Source organism: Centroberyx affinis, unplaced genomic scaffold (assembly GCF_046629955.1).
Source record: "Centroberyx affinis isolate AG114_WGS23_722 - 3 ecotype Tasmania unplaced genomic scaffold, CSIRO-AGI_Caff_v1 ptg003487l_1, whole genome shotgun sequence".
Taxonomy (NCBI): Eukaryota; Metazoa; Chordata; class Actinopteri; order Beryciformes; family Berycidae; genus Centroberyx; species Centroberyx affinis.
In genome coordinates, this window is record NW_027281444.1 from 169,163 (window position 1) to 195,241 (window position 26,079).

General features: G+C 43.2%; 2 protein-coding genes across 2 annotated transcripts in view; both read left to right on the top strand.

The window, feature by feature from the left end:
• LOC139661256 (receptor-type tyrosine-protein phosphatase eta-like) overlaps positions 1–26,079 on the top strand; it is a 48,905-nt gene that overhangs the window by 15,496 nt on the left and 7,330 nt on the right. Inside the window, exons 5-20 of the mRNA XM_071539676.1 lie at positions 13,772–14,029; positions 17,412–17,669; positions 17,822–18,085; positions 18,592–18,852; positions 19,489–19,761; positions 20,022–20,291; positions 20,546–20,809; positions 21,384–21,644; positions 21,785–22,039; positions 22,482–22,748; positions 22,994–23,254; positions 23,413–23,676; positions 23,810–24,073; positions 24,173–24,439; positions 24,936–25,217; positions 25,785–25,934. Coding sequence (XP_071395777.1) covers positions 13,772–14,029; positions 17,412–17,669; positions 17,822–18,085; positions 18,592–18,852; positions 19,489–19,761; positions 20,022–20,291; positions 20,546–20,809; positions 21,384–21,644; positions 21,785–22,039; positions 22,482–22,748; positions 22,994–23,254; positions 23,413–23,676; positions 23,810–24,073; positions 24,173–24,439; positions 24,936–25,217; positions 25,785–25,934 — 4,119 coding nt within the window. The remainder of the gene's footprint in view (positions 1–13,771; positions 14,030–17,411; positions 17,670–17,821; positions 18,086–18,591; positions 18,853–19,488; positions 19,762–20,021; positions 20,292–20,545; positions 20,810–21,383; positions 21,645–21,784; positions 22,040–22,481; positions 22,749–22,993; positions 23,255–23,412; positions 23,677–23,809; positions 24,074–24,172; positions 24,440–24,935; positions 25,218–25,784; positions 25,935–26,079) is intronic.
• LOC139661250 (receptor-type tyrosine-protein phosphatase eta-like) lies at positions 85–7,517 on the top strand. The gene is made up of 9 exons (XM_071539670.1): positions 85–89; positions 702–901; positions 2,466–2,726; positions 2,901–3,161; positions 4,726–4,986; positions 5,161–5,344; positions 6,647–6,728; positions 7,176–7,233; positions 7,339–7,517. The coding sequence occupies exons 1-9, from the start codon at positions 85–87 to the stop codon at positions 7,515–7,517; spliced, it is 1,491 nt and encodes a 496-aa protein (XP_071395771.1).

Sequence of the window (26,079 nt, forward strand, 5' to 3'; positions counted from 1 at the left end):
GCAATTAATTGTATTTTACACTGTGAGGTTATACTCATCTTTATTGAATGTCAGAATCCTAAAGGATGAGAGAGTTAGTGGATAATGGAGTGTGAAAATATCTGTAGCATGATGGCGCTTGAAAAACGTCTTTATTTCCCATTTTGCCCCTGTCTTCCACTCACAGAGCCTGAAATAGTCAGGAATCTCACTGTCACTGAAATCACAACATCCTCTGTGTCTCTGAGCTGGACTGAACCAGAGGGAAACAGCTCCTTCTATAGAGTAGAGTGGACTGATGGAAGAGAGAATGGGAGTCACAGTGTGAATAAAACATATATAAATATCACTGAGCTGACTGCAGGAGTGCAGTACACATTTACTGTCATTGCAGTAGCTGGAGATAAAGAAACTCTTGGAGTGGCAAACAACATTTCATTCTATACAAGTAAGATGTTCAGCAGTTCACATTCTTCGTTTGATTCTGTATGTTGCCACTTTAGGTTGTCTTTGCTTTCATGCAGTTTTATTGTATAGTTGACTATTCTTTCTTTTATAAGGTTTTGCTCTGTAGTTTTATTTAAATGCGTAGATGGTCATGGATAAATTAAGATTTACTGTCACTTTTCCTCCTCCAATTACCCCTGTCTTGCTCTCACAGAGCCTGAAGTAGTCAGGAATCTCACTGTCACTGAAATCACAACATCCTCTGTGTCTCTGAGCTGGACTGAACCAGAGGGAAACAGCTCCTTCTATAGAGTAGAGTGGACTGATGGAAGAGAGAATGACAGTCACAATGTGAATAAAACATCTACCAACATTACTGATCTGATTGCTGGGGTCCAGTATCAGATAACTATCACTGCAGTGGCAGATGATAACCTTACTGATGGACAGAGTACCACTGTTTCTCCATACACAAGTAAGTAAGCAATGAATTGTATTTCACACTGTGAGATTATACTCATCTTTATTGAATGTCAGACTGGACAGAGTAACACTGTTATTCAATACACAAGTAAGTAAGTGTTTAATTGTGATTTTCACTGTAAGGTAGTGAGGGTTTGCTGGGATCAACTGGTAGCTTGCCCTGTATCTGGGCTCTGGCTCACGATATTACTGGGCTGTCGTCGTCGATGCATCTCTTCAATGTTGCGTGGTTTTCGGGAATAGTGTCTTTGGATTGACAGACGGGTTGTGGTCTCTGTTTTCAAAAAAGGGGACCAGAGGACGTGTTACCACTATGGAGAAATACACACTACTCAACCTACCTTGGAAAGCCTATGTCAATGTTCTAGAAAGGAGACTCCGGCCGATTGTCAAACCTCAGATTCAAGACAAACAATGTGGATTCTGCTCCGGTCACGGAGCAGCCTTTTACCCTCCCATAGATAATCAAGGGGTCACAGGAATTTGTTAACCCTTTCTGCATGTGTTTTGTAGATTTGAAAAAGGCTTACGACTGTGTTCCCTGAGGTATCCTGTGGGAGGTGCTGTGGGAGTTTTGGGTGCTGGGGTCACTGCTGTGAGCCATTTGGTCCCTATACACTTGGAGCACGAGCTGTTTTTACATTCTAGACCTTAAGTCGAGCTCCTTTTTTAAAAGATAATTCTTTTGGCATTTTTGCCTTTATTAGACAGTTGAAAGTTGAGAGAGACAGGAAAGACCGGGAGAGAGAGGGGGATGACATGCGACAAAGGTCCTGGGCCGGGACATCACGCCCACATGGCGTGAACCTTAGATCACTGATCCACCAGGACACCCAAGTCAACCTCATTTGAGGTGGGCATCGGACTCCAACAAGGATGACCCTTGTCCCCTCTTCTGTTTGTGATATTCACGGACAGGATATCAGGATACCAAGGGACAGCTTAGGGCTTGAGAGTGTCCGGTATGATAAAAACTAGGGTGGCATCTCTGCTGTTTGCAGATGATGTTGTCCTCTTGGCTTCATTGGACCGTGATCTCCAGTGTGCACTGGAGCAGTTTGCAGCTGAGTATGATGTAGTCAGGATGAGGATCAGCACCTGTAATTCTCGAGCCGCTGCTCCTCAACATTGAGAGAAGCCAGTTGAAGTGGTTCGAGCACCTGTTAAGGACGCCCCCTGGGCGCCTGCCTTTGGAGGTGTATCAGGTACCACCTACTGGGAGGAGACTCCGAGGCAGACCCCGGACACACTAGAGGGACTACATCTCCCAGCATGCCTGGGAGTTCCTGGGGATCCCCCAGGAGGAGTTAGAGAAAGTTGCTGGGGAATCAAACGTCTGGGCCACTCTGTTGCCACCACAAACCTGATTCGGATAGGCAGCTAGAAAATGGATGGATGGATGGATGGACTGAAAAGTCATACTGACCTATACTAAGTGTCAGTCTCTCAAACGACTGGGCGGTTAGTTGCTTAGAGAGTGTGAAAATATCTGTAGCATCATGGCACTTAAATTTTTTTTTTTAATTTCCCATATTGCCCCTCTCTTCCACTCACAGATCCTGGAATAGTCAGGAATCTCACTGTTACTGAAATCACAACATCCTCTGTGTCTCTGAGCTGGACTGAACCAGAGGGAAACAGCTCCTTCTATAGAGTAGAGTGGACTGATGGAAGAGAGAATGACAGTCACGATGTGAATAAAACATCTACCAACATTACTGATCTGATTGCTGGGGTCCAGTATCAGATAACTATCACTGCAGTGGCAGATGATAACCTTACTGATGGACAGAGTACCACTGTTTCTCCATACACAAGTAAGTAAGCAATTAATTGTATTTTACACTGTGAGATTATACTCATCTTTACTGAATGTCAGACTCCTAAAGGATGAGAGAGTTAGTGGATAATGGAGTGTGAAAATATCTGTAGCATGATGGCGCTTGAAAAACGTCTTTATTTCCCATTTTGCCCCTGTCTTCCACTCACAGAGCCTGAAATAGTCAGGAATCTCACTGTCACTGAAATCACAACATCCTCTGTGTCTCTGAGCTGGACTGAACCAGAGGGAAACAGCTCCTTCTATAGAGTAGAGTGGACTGATGGAAGAGAGAATGACAGTCACAATGTGAATAAAACATCTACCAACATTACTGATCTGATTGCTGGGGTCCAGTATCAGATAACTATCACTGCAGTGGCAGATGATAACCTTACTGATGGACAGAGTACCACTGTTTCTCCATACACAAGTAAGTAAGCAATGAATTGTATTTCACACTGTGAGATTATACTCATCTTTATTGAATGTCAGACTGGACAGAGTAACACTGTTATTCAATACACAAGTAAGTAAGTGTTTAATTGTGATTTTCACTGTAAGGTAGTGAGGGTTTGCTGGGATCAACTGGTAGCTTGCCCTGTATCTGGGCTCTGGCTCACGATATTACTGGGCTGTCGTCGTCGATGCATCTCTTCAATGTTGCGTGGTTTTCGGGAATAGTGTCTTTGGATTGACAGACGGGTTGTGGTCTCTGTTTTCAAAAAAGGGGACCAGAGGACGTGTTACCACTATGGAGAAATACACACTACTCAACCTACCTTGGAAAGCCTATGTCAATGTTCTAGAAAGGAGACTCCGGCCGATTGTCAAACCTCAGATTCAAGACAAACAATGTGGATTCTGCTCCGGTCACGGAGCAGCCTTTTACCCTCCCATAGATAATCAAGGGGTCACAGGAATTTGTTAACCCTTTCTGCATGTGTTTTGTAGATTTGAAAAAGGCTTACGACTGTGTTCCCTGAGGTATCCTGTGGGAGGTGCTGTGGGAGTTTTGGGTGCTGGGGTCACTGCTGTGAGCCATTTGGTCCCTATACACTTGGAGCACGAGCTGTTTTTACATTCTAGACCTTAAGTCGAGCTCCTTTTTTAAAAGATAATTCTTTTGGCATTTTTGCCTTTATTAGACAGTTGAAAGTTGAGAGAGACAGGAAAGACCGGGAGAGAGAGGGGGATGACATGCGACAAAGGTCCTGGGCCGGGACATCACGCCCACATGGCGTGAACCTTAGATCACTGATCCACCAGGACACCCAAGTCAACCTCATTTGAGGTGGGCATCGGACTCCAACAAGGATGACCCTTGTCCCCTCTTCTGTTTGTGATATTCACGGACAGGATATCAGGATACCAAGGGACAGCTTAGGGCTTGAGAGTGTCCGGTATGATAAAAACTAGGGTGGCATCTCTGCTGTTTGCAGATGATGTTGTCCTCTTGGCTTCATTGGACCGTGATCTCCAGTGTGCACTGGAGCAGTTTGCAGCTGAGTATGATGTAGTCAGGATGAGGATCAGCACCTGTAATTCTCGAGCCGCTGCTCCTCAACATTGAGAGAAGCCAGTTGAAGTGGTTCGAGCACCTGTTAAGGACGCCCCCTGGGCGCCTGCCTTTGGAGGTGTATCAGGTACCACCTACTGGGAGGAGACTCCGAGGCAGACCCCGGACACACTAGAGGGACTACATCTCCCAGCATGCCTGGGAGTTCCTGGGGATCCCCCAGGAGGAGTTAGAGAAAGTTGCTGGGGAATCAAACGTCTGGGCCACTCTGTTGCCACCACAAACCTGATTCGGATAGGCAGCTAGAAAATGGATGGATGGATGGATGGACTGAAAAGTCATACTGACCTATACTAAGTGTCAGTCTCTCAAACGACTGGGCGGTTAGTTGCTTAGAGAGTGTGAAAATATCTGTAGCATCATGGCACTTAAATTTTTTTTTTTAATTTCCCATATTGCCCCTCTCTTCCACTCACAGATCCTGGAATAGTCAGGAATCTCACTGTTACTGAAATCACAACATCCTCTGTGTCTCTGAGCTGGACTGAACCAGAGGGAAACAGCTCCTTCTATAGAGTAGAGTGGACTGATGGAAGAGAGAATGACAGTCACGATGTGAATAAAACATCTACCAACATTACTGATCTGATTGCTGGGGTCCAGTATCAGATAACTATCACTGCAGTGGCAGATGATGACCTTACTGATGGACAGAGTACCACTGTTTCTCCATACACAAGTAAGTAAGCAATTAATTGTATTTTACACTGTGAGATTATACTCATCTTTATTGAATGTCAGACTCCTAAAGGATGAGAGAGTTAGTGGATAATGGAGTGTGAAAATATCTGTAGCATGATGGCGCTTGAAAAACGTCTTTATTTCCCATTTTGCCCCTGTCTTCCACTCACAGAGCCTGAAGTAGTCAGGAATCTCACTGTCACTGAAATCACAACATCCTCTGTGTCTCTGAGCTGGACTGAACCAGAGGGAAACAGCTCCTTCTATAGAGTAGAGTGGACTGATGGAAGAGAGAATGGGAGTCACAGTGTGAATAAAACATATATAAATATCACTGAGCTGACTGCAGGAGTGCAGTACACATTTACTGTCATTGCAGTAGCTGGAGATAAAGAAACTCTTGGAGTGGCAAACAACATTTCACTCTATACAAGTAAGATGTTCAGCAGTTCACATTCTTCGTTTGATTCTGTATGTTGCCACTTTAGGTTGTCTTTGCTTTCATACAGTTTTACTGTATAGTTGACTATTTTTTCTTTTATAAGGTTTTGCTGTGTAGTTTTATTTAAATGCGTAGATGGTCACGGATAAATTAAGATTTACTGTCACTTTTCCTCCTCCAATTACCCCTGTCTTGCTCTCACAGAGCCTGAAGTAGTCAGGATCTCACTGTCACTGAAATCACAACATCCTCTGTGTCTCTGAGCTGGACTGAACCAGAGGGAAACAGCTCCTTCTATAGAGTAGAGTGGACTGATGGAAGAGAGAATGGGAGTCACAGTGTGAATAAAACATATATAAATATCACTGAGCTGACTGCAGGAGTGCAGTACACATTTACTGTCATTGCAGTAGCTGGAGATAAAGAAACTCTTGGAGTGGCAAACAACATTTCACTCTATACAAGTAAGATGTTCAGCAGTTCACATTCTTCGTTTGATTCTGTATGTTGCCACTTTAGGTTGTCTTTGCTTTCATACAGTTTTACTGTATAGTTGACTATTTTTTCTTTTATAAGGTTGTGCTCTGTAGTTTTATTTAAATGCGTAGATGGTCATGGATAAATTAAGATTTACTGTCACTTTTCCTCCTCCAATTACCCCTGTCTTGCTCTCACAGAGCCTGAAGTAGTCAGGAATCTCACTGTCACTGAAATCACAACATCCTCTGTGTCTCTGAGCTGGACTGAACCAGTGGGAAACAGCTCCTCCTATAGAGTAGAGTGGACTGATGGAAGAGACAATAAGACAGAAAATGTGATTAAAACATCTAGTGAGGGTTTGCTGGGATCAACTGGTAGCTTGCCTGTATCTGGGCTCTGGCTCACGATATTACTGGGCTGTCGTCGTCGATGCATCTCTTCAATGTTGCGTGGTTTTCGGGAATAGTGTCTTTGGATTGACAGACGGGTTGTGGTCTCTGTTTTCAAAAAAGGGGACCAGAGGACGTGTTACCACTATGGAGAAATACACACTACTCAACCTACCTTGGAAAGCCTATGTCAATGTTCTAGAAAGGAGACTCCGGCCGATTGTCAAACCTCAGATTCAAGACAAACAATGTGGATTCTGCTCCGGTCACGGAGCAGCCTTTTACCCTCCCATAGATAATCAAGGGGTCACAGGAATTTGTTAACCCTTTCTGCATGTGTTTTGTAGATTTGAAAAAGGCTTACGACTGTGTTCCCTGAGGTATCCTGTGGGAGGTGCTGTGGGAGTTTTGGGTGCTGGGGTCACTGCTGTGAGCCATTTGGTCCCTATACACTTGGAGCACGAGCTGTTTTTACATTCTAGACCTTAAGTCGAGCTCCTTTTTTAAAAGATAATTCTTTTGGCATTTTTGCCTTTATTAGACAGTTGAAAGTTGAGAGAGACAGGAAAGACCGGGAGAGAGAGGGGGATGACATGCGACAAAGGTCCTGGGCCGGGACATCACGCCCACATGGCGTGAACCTTAGATCACTGATCCACCAGGACACCCAAGTCAACCTCATTTGAGGTGGGCATCGGACTCCAACAAGGATGACCCTTGTCCCCTCTTCTGTTTGTGATATTCACGGACAGGATATCAGGATACCAAGGGACAGCTTAGGGCTTGAGAGTGTCCGGTATGATAAAAACTAGGGTGGCATCTCTGCTGTTTGCAGATGATGTTGTCCTCTTGGCTTCATTGGACCGTGATCTCCAGTGTGCACTGGAGCAGTTTGCAGCTGAGTATGATGTAGTCAGGATGAGGATCAGCACCTGTAATTCTCGAGCCGCTGCTCCTCAACATTGAGAGAAGCCAGTTGAAGTGGTTCGAGCACCTGTTAAGGACGCCCCCTGGGCGCCTGCCTTTGGGGGTGTATCAGGTACCACCTACTGGGAGGAGACTCCGAGGCAGACCCCGGACACACTAGAGGGACTACATCTCCCAGCATGCCTGGGAGTTCCTGGGGATCCCCCAGGAGGAGTTAGAGAAAGTTGCTGGGGAATCAAACGTCTGGGCCACTCTGTTGCCACCACAAACCTGATTCGGATAGGCAGCTAGAAAATGGATGGATGGATGGATGGACTGAAAAGTCATACTGACCTATACTAAGTGTCAGTCTCTCAAACGACTGGGCGGTTAGTTGCTTAGAGAGTGTGAAAATATCTGTAGCATCATGGCACTTAAATTTTTTTTTTTAATTTCCCATATTGCCCCTCTCTTCCACTCACAGATCCTGGAATAGTCAGGAATCTCACTGTTACTGAAATCACAACATCCTCTGTGTCTCTGAGCTGGACTGAACCAGAGGGAAACAGCTCCTTCTATAGAGTAGAGTGGACTGATGGAAGAGAGAATGACAGTCACGATGTGAATAAAACATCTACCAACATTACTGATCTGATTGCTGGGGTCCAGTATCAGATAACTATCACTGCAGTGGCAGATGATGACCTTACTGATGGACAGAGTACCACTGTTTCTCCATACACAAGTAAGTAAGCAATTAATTGTATTTTACACTGTGAGATTATACTCATCTTTATTGAATGTCAGACTCCTAAAGGATGAGAGAGTTAGTGGATAATGGAGTGTGAAAATATCTGTAGCATGATGGCGCTTGAAAAACGTCTTTATTTCCCATTTTGCCCCTGTCTTCCACTCACAGAGCCTGAAGTAGTCAGGAATCTCACTGTCACTGAAATCACAACATCCTCTGTGTCTCTGAGCTGGACTGAACCAGAGGGAAACAGCTCCTTCTATAGAGTAGAGTGGACTGATGGAAGAGAGAATGGGAGTCACAGTGTGAATAAAACATATATAAATATCACTGAGCTGACTGCAGGAGTGCAGTACACATTTACTGTCATTGCAGTAGCTGGAGATAAAGAAACTCTTGGAGTGGCAAACAACATTTCACTCTATACAAGTAAGATGTTCAGCAGTTCACATTCTTCGTTTGATTCTGTATGTTGCCACTTTAGGTTGTCTTTGCTTTCATACAGTTTTACTGTATAGTTGACTATTTTTTCTTTTATAAGGTTTTGCTGTGTAGTTTTATTTAAATGCGTAGATGGTCACGGATAAATTAAGATTTACTGTCACTTTTCCTCCTCCAATTACCCCTGTCTTGCTCTCACAGAGCCTGAAGTAGTCAGGAATCTCACTGTCACTGAAATCACAACATCCTCTGTGTCTCTGAGCTGGACTGAACCAGAGGGAAACAGCTCCTTCTATAGAGTAGAGTGGACTGATGGAAGAGAGAATGGGAGTCACAGTGTGAATAAAACATATATAAATATCACTGAGCTGACTGCAGGAGTGCAGTACACATTTACTGTCATTGCAGTAGCTGGAGATAAAGAAACTCTTGGAGTGGCAAACAACATTTCACTCTATACAAGTAAGATGTTCAGCAGTTCACATTCTTCGTTTGATTCTGTATGTTGCCACTTTAGGTTGTCTTTGCTTTCATACAGTTTTACTGTATAGTTGACTATTTTTTCTTTTATAAGGTTGTGCTCTGTAGTTTTATTTAAATGCATAGATGGTCATGGATAAATTAAGATTTACTGTCACTTTTCCTCCTCCAATTACCCCTGTCTTGCTCTCACAGAGCCTGAAGTAGTCAGGAATCTCACTGTCACTGAAATCACAACATCCTCTGTGTCTCTGAGCTGGACTGAACCAGTGGGAAACAGCTCCTCCTATAGAGTAGAGTGGACTGATGGAAGAGACAATAAGACAGAAAATGTGATTAAAACATCTAGTGAGGGTTTGCTGGGATCAACTGGTAGCTTGCCCTGTATCTGGGCTCTGGCTCACGATATTACTGGGCTGTCGTCGTCGATGCATCTCTTCAATGTTGCGTGGTTTTCGGGAATAGTGTCTTTGGATTGACAGACGGGTTGTGGTCTCTGTTTTCAAAAAAGGGGACCAGAGGACGTGTTACCACTATGGAGAAATACACACTACTCAACCTACCTTGGAAAGCCTATGTCAATGTTCTAGAAAGGAGACTCCGGCCGATTGTCAAACCTCAGATTCAAGACAAACAATGTGGATTCTGCTCCGGTCACGGAGCAGCCTTTTACCCTCCCATAGATAATCAAGGGGTCACAGGAATTTGTTAACCCTTTCTGCATGTGTTTTGTAGATTTGAAAAAGGCTTACGACTGTGTTCCCTGAGGTATCCTGTGGGAGGTGCTGTGGGAGTTTTGGGTGCTGGGGTCACTGCTGTGAGCCATTTGGTCCCTATACACTTGGAGCACGAGCTGTTTTTACATTCTAGACCTTAAGTCGAGCTCCTTTTTTAAAAGATAATTCTTTTGGCATTTTTGCCTTTATTAGACAGTTGAAAGTTGAGAGAGACAGGAAAGACCGGGAGAGAGAGGGGGATGACATGCGACAAAGGTCCTGGGCCGGGACATCACGCCCACATGGCGTGAACCTTAGATCACTGATCCACCAGGACACCCAAGTCAACCTCATTTGAGGTGGGCATCGGACTCCAACAAGGATGACCCTTGTCCCCTCTTCTGTTTGTGATATTCACGGACAGGATATCAGGATACCAAGGGACAGCTTAGGGCTTGAGAGTGTCCGGTATGATAAAAACTAGGGTGGCATCTCTGCTGTTTGCAGATGATGTTGTCCTCTTGGCTTCATTGGACCGTGATCTCCAGTGTGCACTGGAGCAGTTTGCAGCTGAGTATGATGTAGTCAGGATGAGGATCAGCACCTGTAATTCTCGAGCCGCTGCTCCTCAACATTGAGAGAAGCCAGTTGAAGTGGTTCGAGCACCTGTTAAGGACGCCCCCTGGGCGCCTGCCTTTGGAGGTGTATCAGGTACCACCTACTGGGAGGAGACTCCGAGGCAGACCCCGGACACACTAGAGGGACTACATCTCCCAGCATGCCTGGGAGTTCCTGGGGATCCCCCAGGAGGAGTTAGAGAAAGTTGCTGGGGAATCAAACGTCTGGGCCACTCTGTTGCCACCACAAACCTGATTCGGATAGGCAGCTAGAAAATGGATGGATGGATGGATGGACTGAAAAGTCATACTGACCTATACTAAGTGTCAGTCTCTCAAACGACTGGGCGGTTAGTTGCTTAGAGAGTGTGAAAATATCTGTAGCATCATGGCACTTAAATTTTTTTTTTTAATTTCCCATATTGCCCCTCTCTTCCACTCACAGATCCTGGAATAGTCAGGAATCTCACTGTTACTGAAATCACAACATCCTCTGTGTCTCTGAGCTGGACTGAACCAGAGGGAAACAGCTCCTTCTATAGAGTAGAGTGGACTGATGGAAGAGAGAATGACAGTCACGATGTGAATAAAACATCTACCAACATTACTGATCTGATTGCTGGGGTCCAGTATCAGATAACTATCACTGCAGTGGCAGATGATGACCTTACTGATGGACAGAGTACCACTGTTTCTCCATACACAAGTAAGTAAGCAATTAATTGTATTTTACACTGTGAGATTATACTCATCTTTATTGAATGTCAGACTCCTAAAGGATGAGAGAGTTAGTGGATAATGGAGTGTGAAAATATCTGTAGCATGATGGCGCTTGAAAAACGTCTTTATTTCCCATTTTGCCCCTGTCTTCCACTCACAGAGCCTGAAGTAGTCAGGAATCTCACTGTCACTGAAATCACAACATCCTCTGTGTCTCTGAGCTGGACTGAACCAGAGGGAAACAGCTCCTTCTATAGAGTAGAGTGGACTGATGGAAGAGAGAATGGGAGTCACAGTGTGAATAAAACATATATAAATATCACTGAGCTGACTGCAGGAGTGCAGTACACATTTACTGTCATTGCAGTAGCTGGAGATAAAGAAACTCTTGGAGTGGCAAACAACATTTCACTCTATACAAGTAAGATGTTCAGCAGTTCACATTCTTCGTTTGATTCTGTATGTTGCCACTTTAGGTTGTCTTTGCTTTCATACAGTTTTACTGTATAGTTGACTATTTTTTCTTTTATAAGGTTTTGCTGTGTAGTTTTATTTAAATGCGTAGATGGTCACGGATAAATTAAGATTTACTGTCACTTTTCCTCCTCCAATTACCCCTGTCTTGCTCTCACAGAGCCTGAAGTAGTCAGGAATCTCACTGTCACTGAAATCACAACATCCTCTGTGTCTCTGAGCTGGACTGAACCAGAGGGAAACAGCTCCTTCTATAGAGTAGAGTGGACTGATGGAAGAGAGAATGGGAGTCACAGTGTGAATAAAACATATATAAATATCACTGAGCTGACTGCAGGAGTGCAGTACACATTTACTGTCATTGCAGTAGCTGGAGATAAAGAAACTCTTGGAGTGGCAAACAACATTTCACTCTATACAAGTAAGATGTTCAGCAGTTCACATTCTTCGTTTGATTCTGTATGTTGCCACTTTAGGTTGTCTTTGCTTTCATACAGTTTTACTGTATAGTTGACTATTTTTTCTTTTATAAGGTTGTGCTCTGTAGTTTTATTTAAATGCGTAGATGGTCATGGATAAATTAAGATTTACTGTCACTTTTCCTCCTCCAATTACCCCTGTCTTGCTCTCACAGAGCCTGAAGTAGTCAGGAATCTCACTGTCACTGAAATCACAACATCCTCTGTGTCTCTGAGCTGGACTGAACCAGTGGGAAACAGCTCCTCCTATAGAGTAGAGTGGACTGATGGAAGAGACAATAAGACAGAAAATGTGATTAAAACATCTAGTGAGGGTTTGCTGGGATCAACTGGTAGCTTGCCCTGTATCTGGGCTCTGGCTCACGATATTACTGGGCTGTCGTCGTCGATGCATCTCTTCAATGTTGCGTGGTTTTCGGGAATAGTGTCTTTGGATTGACAGACGGGTTTTGGTCTCTGTTTTCAAAAAAGGGGACCAGAGGATGTGTTACCACTATGGAGAAATACACACTACTCAACCTACCTTGGAAAGCCTATGTCAATGTTCTAGAAAGGAGACTCCGGCCGATTGCCAAACCTCAGATTCAAGACAAACAATGTGGATTCTGCTCCGGTCACGGAGCAGCCTTTTACCCTCTCATAGATAATCAAGGGGTCACAGGAATTTGTTAACCCTTTCTGCATGTGTTTTGTAGATTTGAAAAAGGCTTACGACTGTGTTCCCTGAGGTATCCTGTGGGAGGTGCTGTGGGAGTTTTGGGTGCTGGGGTCACTGCTGTGAGCCATTTGGTCCCTATACACTTGGAGCACGAGCTGTTTTTACATTCTAGACCTTAAGTCGAGCTCCTATTTTAAAAGATAATTCTTTTGGCATTTTTGCCTTTATTAGACAGTTGAAAGTTGAGAGAGACAGGAAAGACCGGGAGAGAGAGGGGGATGACATGCGACAAAGGTCCTGGGCCGGGACATCACGCCCACATGGCGTGAACCTTAGATCACTGATCCACCAGGACACCCAAGTCAACCTCATTTGAGGTGGGCATCGGACTCCAACAAGGATGACCCTTGTCCCCTCTTCTGTTTGTGATATTCACGGACAGGATATCAGGATACCAAGGGACAGCTTAGGGCTTGAGAGTGTCCGGTATGATAAAAACTAGGGTGGCATCTCTGCTGTTTGCAGATGATGTTGTCCTCTTGGCTTCATTGGACCGTGATCTCCAGTGTGCACTGGAGCAGTTTGCAGCTGAGTATGATGTAGTCAGGATGAGGATCAGCACCTGTAATTCTCGAGCCGCTGCTCCTCAACATTGAGAGAAGCCAGTTGAAGTGGTTCGAGCACCTGCTAAGGACGCCCCCTGGGCGCCTGCCTTTGGAGGTGTATCAGGTACCACCTACTGGGAGGAGACTCCGAGGCAGACCCCGGACACACTAGAGGGACTACATCTCCCAGCATGCCTGGGAGTTCCTGGGGATCCCCTAGGAGGAGTTAGAGAACATTATTAACCTGATTGCTGGGGTCCAGTATCAGATACCTATCACTGCAGCTGCAGGTGATGGCCGTACTGAAGGACAGAGTATCAATGTTATTCAATACACAATACACATACAATAAGTGAGTAAGTGTTTACTTGTGGCTTACACTGTAAGGTCATACTGAACTATACTGACTGTCAGTTTCTTAAAGGACAGCAGTGTTAGTGGATAATAGAGTGGGAAAAGATCTGTAATATGATGGCACTTTAAGAAGATTGATTAAGTGTCTCAGAATTCACTCTGAGAGTATATCCCACTTTGTTGAGGCCACAACCCATTTCAATAGAGTTTCTCATCTCCTCTCCTCTCCTCTCCTCTCCTCTCCTCTCCTCTCCTCTCCTCTCCTCTCCAGGCCCTGGTACAATTGAGGCACCTAGTGTGTCCCAGACCACCTCCTCCATCTCACTGAACTGGACCAAACCTGCCGGGGAGGTCTTCAAGTACAGGGTGGAGTGGCACAGTGGTGGAGAAGTGATGACCCAGACAACACATTATACCTCTGCTGTATTACCTGACCTGATCCCTGGCAGCAACTACACACTCAAAGTCATTGCCATTGCTCAAGATAACCGAACAGAAGGAGCCCCTCACATTTTCAGTGCAGTCACAAGTAAGCCACAGTTTCTGTATTTAACATCTTCTAATTCTAGATCATTTTGGATGGACAGTTGTGCTCCTCTATGATGAGAAGTACTTAATATATTCAACCTGATTTGCGTTGAATCTACTTCTATGGAGTTTGTACAGGATTTACTTTCACAAGATTAGAACACGCAATCAGCATTTAAAAATGCAAAACTTTCAACTTCTCTCTTTTATCCATAAAACCTGAGGTTATTGTAGGTTTTGTAATGGCAGGTGTTATATTAGTCAATCAGTAGGTTGTTTTATAGCTGTAAATGTCATGGTTTTTTCCACTCATCCTGTGATTATCTTCCACTCACAGAGCCTGAAATAGTCAGGAATCTCACTGTTACTAAAATTACAACGTCTTCTGTGACTCTGGACTGGACTGAACCAGAGGGGAACAGCTCCTTCTATAGAGTAGAGTGGACTGATGGAAGAGACAATGGGAGTCACAGTGTGAATAAAACATATATAAATATCACTGAGCTGACTTCTGGAGTGCAGTACACATTTACTGTCATTGCAGTAGCTGGAGATAAACAAACTCATGGAGTGGCAAACAACATTTTACTCTATACAAGTAAGATGTACTGTAGAACACACATTGCATTTGATACTGTATGTCGCCACTTTAGAGTAGAGTGGACTGATGGAGCTGTCAATAAGACAGTCTATACATCTGAATCTAATATTACCGTTTCTGATCTGACCCCTGGAGTGCTATATACATTTGGTGTGAGAGCAGTGACTGATCAGTATCTAATTGAAGGAAAGAGTGTCACTGTGTCTCGATATACAAGTAAGTAGATCTTTGACTTTGGCAGTTAACCACAAGATGCTGAGTGGTAATACTGACATGGCAAAAACTTGTATTTCTGCATCAAAATGGTGTCCTATGTTCGTGACAGGTTAACATGTTGTTGGAGACTGAATTTTGTAACTCATCCTAAGCTTTTTGTCAAAAATAATTGGATTTTCTTTTTTAAAGATTGCACTTTATTTGATAGTAGAAGTTTCAATGTTGCCAAAATGGCTTCTCTTGAACAGGAACAGAGCCAGGTTTTACTATATTTATATATGTTGTTAGTGATGATGAAATAAGATTTGCTCTCGTTTTCCTCCTCCACTTACCCCTGTCTTCCACTCATAGAGCCTGACATAGTCAGAAATCTCACTGTTACTGAAATCACAACATCCTCTGTGTCTCTGAGCTGGACTGAACCAGAGGGAAACAGCTCCTTCTATAGAGTAGAGTGGACTGATGGAAGAGACAATGGGAGTTTCATTCACAATGTGAATGAAACATATATGAACATCATTGAACTGACAGCTGGAGTGCAGTACACATTTACTGTTATTGCAGTAGCTGGAGATAACAAAACAGAAAGCAACAAGGCTGAGATTTTACTTTATACAAGTAAGACGACACTACTAAACATCGAACAAAAAGTTCGGAAATTTGTGTTTGGTAGATTATTTCTCTGTTGTAACAATGCTTCTTGGCAATACATTTTATACCGTTGGAAAGCCTGTTTATTTCCCTTTTAAATTTTAAATTTGCCAAATCTTCTCTGCCAATGCCAAACAGCTTATTCTGCTGTTGCTATTGACTCTTGTTTTGAGCTTCCGGTACCCCCAGGTGCTGACAATCAGGTACCTGATTGGCACCTGATTGGCAGCACCTGTGAGCATGGGCCCTGCTACAGTGGTCAATTGGTGTCTGCTCCAAGAATCGGCATGCCACAATGCCGCATGTTCCACAAAAGCAAGTTGCGGCATTATTTGGAGTGAGCCATAGTACCATCTCCAAACTGAAGGCCAAGTTCCATGAAACGGGGGATGTCAGAGACAGACCGCGAAGTCGGCGTCCCAAGAAGACGACACCCCAAGAAGACCGGTTCCTCACCCTTCCAGCACTTAGGAACCGTAGGCTATCTTCTACAGATTTGCAGTCAAGGTTTGCAGGACGATATGGCACACGGCTCTCAGCCCAGACAATCCGGAACAGACTGCACACAGCCAATCTCCGGGCTCATGGGGCTGCCAGGAGGCCTGCCATGACTGCCCTTCACCGTCAGGCCCGTTTGCGCTGGTGTCGGCAACACCTGCACTGGAACCTGAACATGTGGAGGAACGTTATGTTCATGAGTCCAGATTCTGCCTACGGAAGTTGGATCGTACGGTCAAAGTGTGGAGAAGACGGGGAGAACGCTATGCTGATTGCTGCACCGATAGAGTAACACCTTTTGGTGGAGGCAGTGTGATGGTGTGGGGCGGCATCTCCATCACTGGAAAAACGAGGCTTGTCATCATTGGAGGCAATCTCAATGCAGAGAGATATCAAGATGAGATTCTGCAACCAGTGGCAATCCCATATCTCCACAGTCTGGGACCGAACTCCATCCTCCAAGATGACAACGCTCGCCCCCACAGAGCGGGGTTTATCAGAGACTACCTCCAGGAGTAGAGAGAATGGAATGGCCTGCCAACAGTCCTGACCTCAACCCAATTGAACACTTATGGGATCAGCTTGGGTGTGCTGTTCGTGCTAGAGTGACCAACACAACCACGTTGGCTGACTTGCGACAAATCTTGGTTGAGGAGTGGAATGCCATCCCACAGCAGTGTGTGACCAGGCTGGTGACCAGCATGAGGAGGAGGTGCCAGGCTGTTGTGGCTGTGTATGGTTCTTCCACACGCTACTGAGGCTCCTGACTGTTTGTTAAATGAATAAATTGTAAAATTGCCAATATGTCTTGTTTCTTCCTTGTTACTGATAGACTTCAATCATCCAATCCACCAAACAACACCAAACAAGAGTCAATAGCAACAGCAGAATAAGCTGTTTGGCATTGGCAGAGAAGATTTGGCAAATTTTACATGAGCGCAACCCACATTCTCAGCTGTGCTGCTCATCCCACAAATGCATGTTCCTTACAAATGAGGCACCATTTAAAAGGGAAATAAACAGGCTTTCCAACGGTATAAAATGTATTGCCAAGAAGCATTGTTACAACAGAGAAATAATCTACCAAACACAAATTTCCGTACTTTTTGTTCGATGTTTATTTTGGCAAATAATCTCATTGTCCATATGCTTTACTGCCTTTCTCGCCTCTTGCAACATATTGTAGATAGTATCTTTTGTCGTTATCTTTTGTTTTCTGCCATTGATGTTGTTGCCTGCTCCTCTTTTGCATGCATGCATCCTGCAATCATCAGGAACTTCACTTTTTCTCAAATCACAATGTCCTCTGTGTCTCTGAAATGGACTGAACTCGTTGGCAATAGTGCCTTTTTCATAGCAGAATTAACTCCTCTCCTCTCCTCTCCTCTCCTCTCTGCTCCTCTCCTCCCCTCTCCAGGCCCTGGTACAATTGAGGCACCTAGTGTGTCCCAGACCACCTCCTCCATCTCGCTGAACTGGACCAAACCTGCCGGGGAGGTCTTCAAGTACAGGGTGGAGTGGCACAATGGGGGAGAAGTGATGATCCAGACAACACATTATACCTCTGCTGTATTACCTGACCTGATCCCTGGCAGCAACTACACACTCAAAGTCACTGCCATTGCTCAAGATAACCGAACAGAAGGAGCCCCTCACATTTTCAGTGCAGTCACAAGTAAGCCACAGTTTCTGTATTTAACATCTTCTAATTCTAGATCATTTTGGATGGACAGTTGTACTCCTCTAGGATGAAAAGTACTTAATATATTCAACCTGATTGCAGCCAGTTGTTTTTCTCCTCATCCTGTGTCTATCTTCCACTCACAGAACCCGAAGTAGTCAGGAATCTCACTGTCACCGAAGTCACAACATCGTCTGTGTCTCTGAACTGGGCTGAACCAGAGGGCAATGCTACCTCGTATACAGTTCAGTGGACTGCAGGAGCAGATGCTCTTAGTAACATCACCACTAATGACACCTCCATTATCATCACTGAGTTACTCGCTGGATCCCAGTACAACATCACAGTCGCTGCTGTCGCTGGATATGCCTCAAATGAGGGAGCGAGCAGCCTAGTTACCACTTTTACAAGTAGGTCCATACTTTGAGAAAATGCTTAGGTGTCTGGGCAGTTAAGATAAGATAAGATGAAACTTTAATGATCCATGAGGGAAATTAGGTTGTTGTAGGAGCAAATGTAATAGGATTCAGCAAGGAGAAAGATACATAGGATTTAAACACCTTAATAGAATCAAAAATGAGCAACATAAAACAGTAAAAAAAAACTAATACCAACATTGAAGCAATAAAATAGAATGACAATTGGGGATACCTGGTTTCAGTTTAAATGCATATTATGTAGACTTGTATTGGTTAAAACTAAGGAACTATGGATTACTAACATGTATGGATGAAGCTACAATTTGATATTTGATCATGTTTATAGTTAATTATATATGCCTCACTTGTTTATACCTCATTTGTTTGCAGTTTGTGTTCATATGTGCCATTTTAAAATGTGACACATTGTCAGGATATCTTTTTACACAATGCCATAACAAAAGAACCAAAATATCTTTCACTTGTGTGTTGTACAGGGCCTGAGAAGCCTGGGAACATTCAGGTTACAGCAAAAGGAACTGATAACCTGAACATTGACTGGACCTTGCCTAGTGGGAAGGTGGATCACTATGTGGTGAACATCTCAAACGAGGAAGTGAGGTTTCTGTCTAGCAATACAACAGGGCTCACCACAGTCAGCTTCAGCCCTTTATATCCTGGGAGAATCTACATTATCACAGTGACTGCTGTGGCTGGACACTTCAGTAACACATCTGATCAGTCCACATTGGCCACCGGTAAGTTCAAGGTTAAAGTTACAAATTATTCAGCTTTCAAGATTTTCAGATATGCTGTGGCTCAGGATAAGAGTAATGTTCTTCATGTTGTTTTGCAAATAGATGTAGCTTATTTAAATTTAGATTTACCCATTATTTGATATATTGGAATGATATAGGAATCATATATAGGAAATGAATTTCCTATTGTGAAATTTCATGCCTGATGATGAAGTTGGAAAGTTTGAAAAAAAAAAAAAAAATGCAGTTCAAATGCTTCACACTTGCCTGATTAGAAGGGAACTGTTTTGTGTAGTTATGATGTGTTGACTGAAGTTAATCCAAAACTGCCTGTAAGAAGGATTTTTGAAAATGTAACAACTTTAAATTTAACTACTCAAACAATGTCAATGTCTTTATTAAACATCTTTGATCATATATGTACATGAATAGAAGAAAATTAGAATTCTTTAATAGGGCCCCTTTAAGGCCTATGTTTGCTGGTTTTTGAGTATATTACAGAGTTGTATGCAGCATTAAACTGTGTAGTGTGTATCTCTGTTTTTGTTTGTCTGACATACACATTATGCAAAATGTAATCTCAGTGTGTGTACCTGAAACTCAGTCATTATTTAATCCATTCTTCATGCATCTCAGTTCCCACGCCTCCTCATGCCATCATCATAAATCAGAGGGCGACCACTTCCCTCCGTCTGGAGTGGGCGACTCCTGCCTTGATGGAGGGAGCCCTGGACATCAGCTACCACATAACCTACCAGCGTGAAGGGGGCGGAGTGCAAAATAAAAGCTCCATAGTCAACAACACGGAGCTATCCTCGCTCTCTTCTGGAACTTCCTATAATGTAACTGTGGAAACAGTGGGACCACAGAATTTAAGGAGCACGGTCATCCATAATTCTACTTACACATGTGAGTAAAACATGGAGAAACTAAAGGACATAAAAGTGCAGTTGTTTCATTTATCCTGTACTCCTTAATTGGATGAAATTCATTTTGTAATTTTAGTAGTGACCAAATAACTACTTTTGGACTCAACTACTCACTATTTTTTCATCTGGCCAGAGCCTAAACATACAACACTGTAGCAAATACTACAAAAATATCTATACAAATAGGAATCCCTTCTTAGTAAATTACTAACATTTCCCCATTTTTTCGATTTCTTTTAGTGCCCAACCCTGTGTTGAATGTCACAGCCAGCCCTGAATCCACCACCTCAGTCAAAGTGGAATGGTCAGACCCGCAGGGAGTCCAGGTGTATTACACATACAGGATTCAAACCAACAACACAGCAGGAATGCCTGTGAACCCAATAACAGTCAGCACTGACAGCACCGTTGTAACTGGTCTGGAGCCGGGAACCGGATACACTTTCACTGTCACTACGGTTGCAGCTCCAGGAAGTGACTCCACTACGGAGCAGGCATTCAGTTACACACGTAAGTCCTTAGATTCAAAGGTTTTCTGCAGTATCAAAACTATTATCATATTAATAATCTCTGTGTACGCTGGATAATGAATAATACATTTTTTTGACTAGTTTAGTTCAGTTTACCGGACAATCTTTGAAACAAATGTTAAAATACTACATACAAATTATCAAGGATAACACTAAAATTTCCATTTCCATTTTGACTCCCTATTTCCATTGCGGTCTCTGCTCTTACACAACCTTCTGCTGTGTTCTCTGCAGAGCCCAAAGCAGTGACCAACCTAACGGTTGTGGATCTGAACACCACTGCCATCCGGTTGACGTGGCTCAGACAGAGCGATTATAAGCCCTCCTACTCCTACCAGGTGTCTGTGCTCAGGGGCGCAGAGGTGGTTCACAGTGATTCAACACAGACAGAGACTTACACCTTCGTCAGTCTGACTCCGGGGGAAAGCTACACTTTCCGTGTGCTTACGGTTGTAGAAGAGGTCAAGTCTGCTGTGGAAAGCACATCAAGCTACACAGGTGCATCTCCATAGCTTCCAAAGTTTGTTTTGTAATATTGTCACATGGACAAACAATTCATATTCACTGTACATTTCCAGGATTGGGTATCTTTAAATTATTCCATCAGTAACACCATCCAAGGGATTACCCAAACTCAGTAATGTATTCTGATTACTTTCAGGTTATTTTGCCATATTTTTAGGTATTAAATTAACGTACAGATAAAAAGTGAAAAATCACAAAGTTAAAGAAATTTATATCAGTTTTGCGTACAAACGCAAATTTACACCTGTGTCCCATTTTATAAAGACTTACAACACCTGCCACTATTTAAATTGCTTTCGATTTAACTCCCTGAAGTAATCCTATCCTATTAACTTAACTCACAAGTATCTGTAACCAGAAAACATTCTTGTTTTTAGGTAACTTAACAGAATACAGTAAAACATTTTTGTATTTATTATTCCGTTACTACTAACCCTGTCTATTTCTACATGTTAACTTATATTCATTACTTCAGTGAATGCTGAAGATTTTTCAAATGTATTTCCCATACTTACACTTTACATTTTGTTGAAATATCTTTTTGCAGGGCCTGGGGCGGTGTCTGACTTGGCTGCCGCAGGAACCACAACCAACATGTCAGTGAGCTGGACAGCTGCGGCTGGGCAGGTGGACTCTTACTCCGTCCTGCTGTACAGAGGCACCCTGCAGGAGGGGAACCACACCGGCCTGAGCAACACCACCTTAACAGTCTTGTTTCAGGGCCTGAAACCAGGAACGCTGTACCGTGTCCAGGTGGTCACCAAGAGCGGGCCTCTCTTTGACAATTCAACTACTTCGAATGCAACTTGTGAGTCACATTGCTAATATTTAAACACTGTTACATTGTGACGCTTAAACCTGTGCATGCGTTCTCCATGTGTTTTGACCAGAACTAGCAGAAATGTTTGGATTGAGCACCGTTTTACCACTCTTCCTCCTCCTGCTCAGTTCCCAACCCTCCCGGCTCCATCATGGTGGAGTCCCAGACCACCGATGCCCTCAACATGAGCTGGGCCTTACCAGAGCACATGGAGCCGGGTCAGTACAACTTCACAGTGTTCAGTCTGAACAAGGAGTTCCTGATCACAAACAACTGGATCTTGCTGCCGCAACTCCAGTCTGGAACTGCCTACAACGTCTCTGTTGTTACTGTGGGTGCGCTTGGCTACCAGAGCACAGTGGTGATGACACAAAACTACACCAGTAAGTGTGATTTAACACACTTTAACACACACACACACACACACACACACACTGGTATTTGTTCAAGATATAGTGATAGAAGTAGATAGATAGAAGTACAAACAATAAAACATAAATTTGTTTTAAAAATTGAAAAAAATGAAAAAGATTCTTTGCCCAAAGTTCATTCATTTTTATACCCTGTATATAAACAAATTTTATTTTTATTACAGTTTACGTTTTTTTTTCTTTTTTTTTCAGTTTATGTTCGATTTATGTTTTTTAATACCTAGTTTTATCTTAGTTTTAGTGATAGATAGATTACTCATCGCTTATTGTATTGTCCTGTGTGACAAATCCCACTCACTATTTATGCTATTTTTCCCAGATCTGATATGCAAACATTCAAGCACACATACCTCTTCTGTATTTCTATTGTATCTCTGCTGTCTCCTTTTCCCAGGACCACACTCTGTTAGCATGCTGAGAGAGGCAGGAATCTCCCCAACCACAGTGACCTTGCTGTGGGATCAGCCAGAGAGCAAACCTGGCTACTCATACTTGGTGCAGACCACCAACTCAGAAGACAGCTCCATAATATATCTGTTAGTCTTCAACACCACATACACTATCACTGGACTTCTGTCTGGGAGCAACTACACCTTCACTGTCACCACACAAACAGCAGATGGCACCAAGGCAACTCCTGTGACTGTGTCTTATTTTACAAGTATGTATCCATCCTATCAGAAATACTTTGTAGAAACAGTAAAACAGTATTAATCCCAATATGTAAGGATATGAACATATTTATTTTGTTGTTATTTATTTATCATGGATGTTAGCTATCTTGTTAAAATTGATTTGCTGCTAACATGATAGATTGAAAACAGACAGAAAACAAAATGTTATTCTGTGGCTAATCTATCCATTGGTATTTTCAAAGGTAATATTGTCTCCTCCTTGTGTTTGTAGGCCCATATAAAATTACTGGGTTGGAGGCTAGCACCTTGAACACAACTGCTGTACATCTGAACTGGACGAGGCCACTGCAGTACAAGAATGGCTACAAATATTGGATTGAGATCACCGGTTGCGGCTCCCGAAACAAAACCGTGGCAGAAGAAGAAGCCGAGATCTCGGAGCTCACACCTGGAACCAACTGCACATTCTGTGTTTCTGTCATGGCAGAGGATGGCACAGAAGGGGAATCTTATTGCACCTCTCAGTACACCAGTAAGACCCTTATTTCTCATTTCTATTTGTTTATTTCAAGTTCTCAAGCTTGAGCATTATCCAAGGTGGCCAGCCTCGGTCCTACCACACCTCCTATCAACCTTCCTTTTTGTCTTTTTGTCCTCCTTTCCTCCCCTGGTTTTCTTCCTATTTAACAGAACCTGAGATGGTGCAACCCATGATCTCTAGCAGTGGTTCTAACAGTTCAGTCCTGGTGTGGTGGTCAGCTCCCTTTGGGAATGTGGAGCAGTATGTGGTGCATCTAAACAGCACTTCCCAGGATTTTCCCTCAGTGGAGCTGAACTCTACCAGCACATCCTTCCTATTTGACAGCCTGTCAGCAGGAAGGGAATATAGTGCCAAGGTGACCACAAGTAGCGGACCCTTCACTGCATCATCTGGATTCATTACTAATGCAACTTGTAAGTGTGATGAACATGTTATATTTTTCAGGTTTTCAGTAGTTGTAACTCTGCTTGTTGAAGTTCCTATTGGCAAACTAGAGTATTTCTCATATAATCAACTGAGTTCACATCATTGGAATTACCCCCTCAGTTCCTAACCCACCGGGGCCCATTGAGATCCTGATGAAGACAACCAGCTCCATTCACATTAAGTGGGAAGAAGCCCCTCTGATGGCCAATGCTTCATTCCAGTACCTAGTGACTAAGATGTCATCCCAGGGAACTGAAAACACCACCAACACCAGCCATACATTTTCCTCCCTGCTTTCTGGAACCTCCTACAACATCTCCGTGGCAACAGTGGGGCCCATGGACTTTAAGAGCGAGGAGGTCTGGAGTCACATGGTCACCACAAGTGAGGGTTTTATTTATGTACACAAGTGATACACAAGTACAAGTGCTCACACACACAATTTTCCACTTTTAACATTTATATCTCTATATAATCAATCAGGACCAAACAGCGTGAAGTCTCTAGAAGCTGTAGAGAAAGAGAATAACATCACACTGAAGTGGGTCAAACCTGACGACTACAAAGAAAGCTATCGCTACTATCTGACCTGGGGTAACTCAGGTGGGCCTATCAGCCACAATGAAACAACTGAGACAGAAGAGCTTCATATCAGCGGGCTGGTCCCTGGCAGCTCGTATAACTTCAGCGTGACCACAGAGACCTCGGACCGAACACAGGGTGCACCAGAGTCGATTTCCACTTGCACAGGTATGCTCATAGCAGCTTGATTTATTTAATTGACACTTTATGCAATCAAAGTTATTTGCATGAATTTTGTCTGTCAGTTGCCTATGATAGGTAAAATGTGACAAACGTGCATTGTTTTTGTGTTAAATAGACTGTAATCTTTGCATTCAGAGCTTTAAAGTGGTAAATTACATAGTACAGGTCGATACATAATATTGTTTGAATTATTTATTTGTTATAATTAATCAAAAAGTGCATTTTGATATTTTTTTCTGATGTAAAATGGGTCTCCTGTACTGTTAAATGTGCCTGGGCTCATGAAAATTGGTCACAACTTCCTTTAATTGATTTATAAAGGATGTAAAGGACGTCATGCACTACAGATGTTAAAACACTGTCATAGCTAAGATGTATTTGGGCAATATCCCTAAGTTTAAGATCACCCAAGGATATCTATCTGTCTTTCATCTATGTTCAGTTCTCCCTGTAACAGACTCGTTTCTGTTTATCCCTGCAGATGCGAGCCCAGTGACAAATATCAAATGTGAGGGTCCTGATGGAACTGAGGCCAAAGTCAGCCTGTCCTGGACCAAACCCAACGGCCTGAACTCTGGCTTCCGGCTCACTGTAGAGAACCACAACAAGACCACTATCTACTTGCCCAACACCTGTAACCCTAACTGTGGCCACACTGTCTCTAACTTGAATTACAGTACACAATACAAACTGACCTTGGAGACTCAGAGCTGTGGAGAACCCAGCACTCCCGTAACACTCACCTGCATGACTGGCATCACAAGTAGGACATCATTCTGTGTGGATATTATAATTCAGAATAGATAACAATAGAAAGTAATTGTAAATTCTATGAATATGATCAAAAACTGTCCATTACAAGTGTTTGACAGTGCTTAAGATGCATAGATATTGTTTTTAAAATCACCACTAGATGGAGAGCTTCTATATGTTGGTTAGTGTAAGGAGAAGCTTTATGGGGGACAGTGTTTCATAGACTTCATTCATTTTGGATGCTCATTTAGTTTCATTGGCTTACATCTGTGGCAATTTCCTCTACTGGTCAGTAGACTGCGCTATCTCCTCTGTGACAAAAATCATGGGAAGGCCCAAGCAAGTTGCCTTGGGTCTTCTTGATTTTTGTTGTTTGTGTGATGTTGTCATAGCTTAGCCTAGATGTTGGGAATTATTAGAAATTTTGAATGTACAATTGATATACTTTGGTTTGATACTTCAAGCTGTTATATTAGTCCGCTTCACAGACAAAACAGGTGGCAAACTTTTCTCTTGTTGTGCAATATATGTGTAAGTATTTACAATAATGTATTCTTCCTCTTCTCTTTGTCTGAAGACCCACCGATACCACCGAACTATGTGTCACTGGTGAAGGTGACTGAGACGGAACACAACATGTTCTCCATTCAGATTGACCCCAGCCTGCTGAACGCCATCAATGGGCCAATCACCCAGGTTGGGGTGCTGGTGACAAACAACATCAATGGTGGGTTTTCTTTGTCTTTTCTTACTCTGTCAGTCAATATCTGTCGTAACCATGTCATAATCCTGTCCTAATCCATTAGTGCTGACATGACTATATTCCATGACTTGGGAGTTGGAGTTAGAATTAGTCATTCCTAGTGTAAATG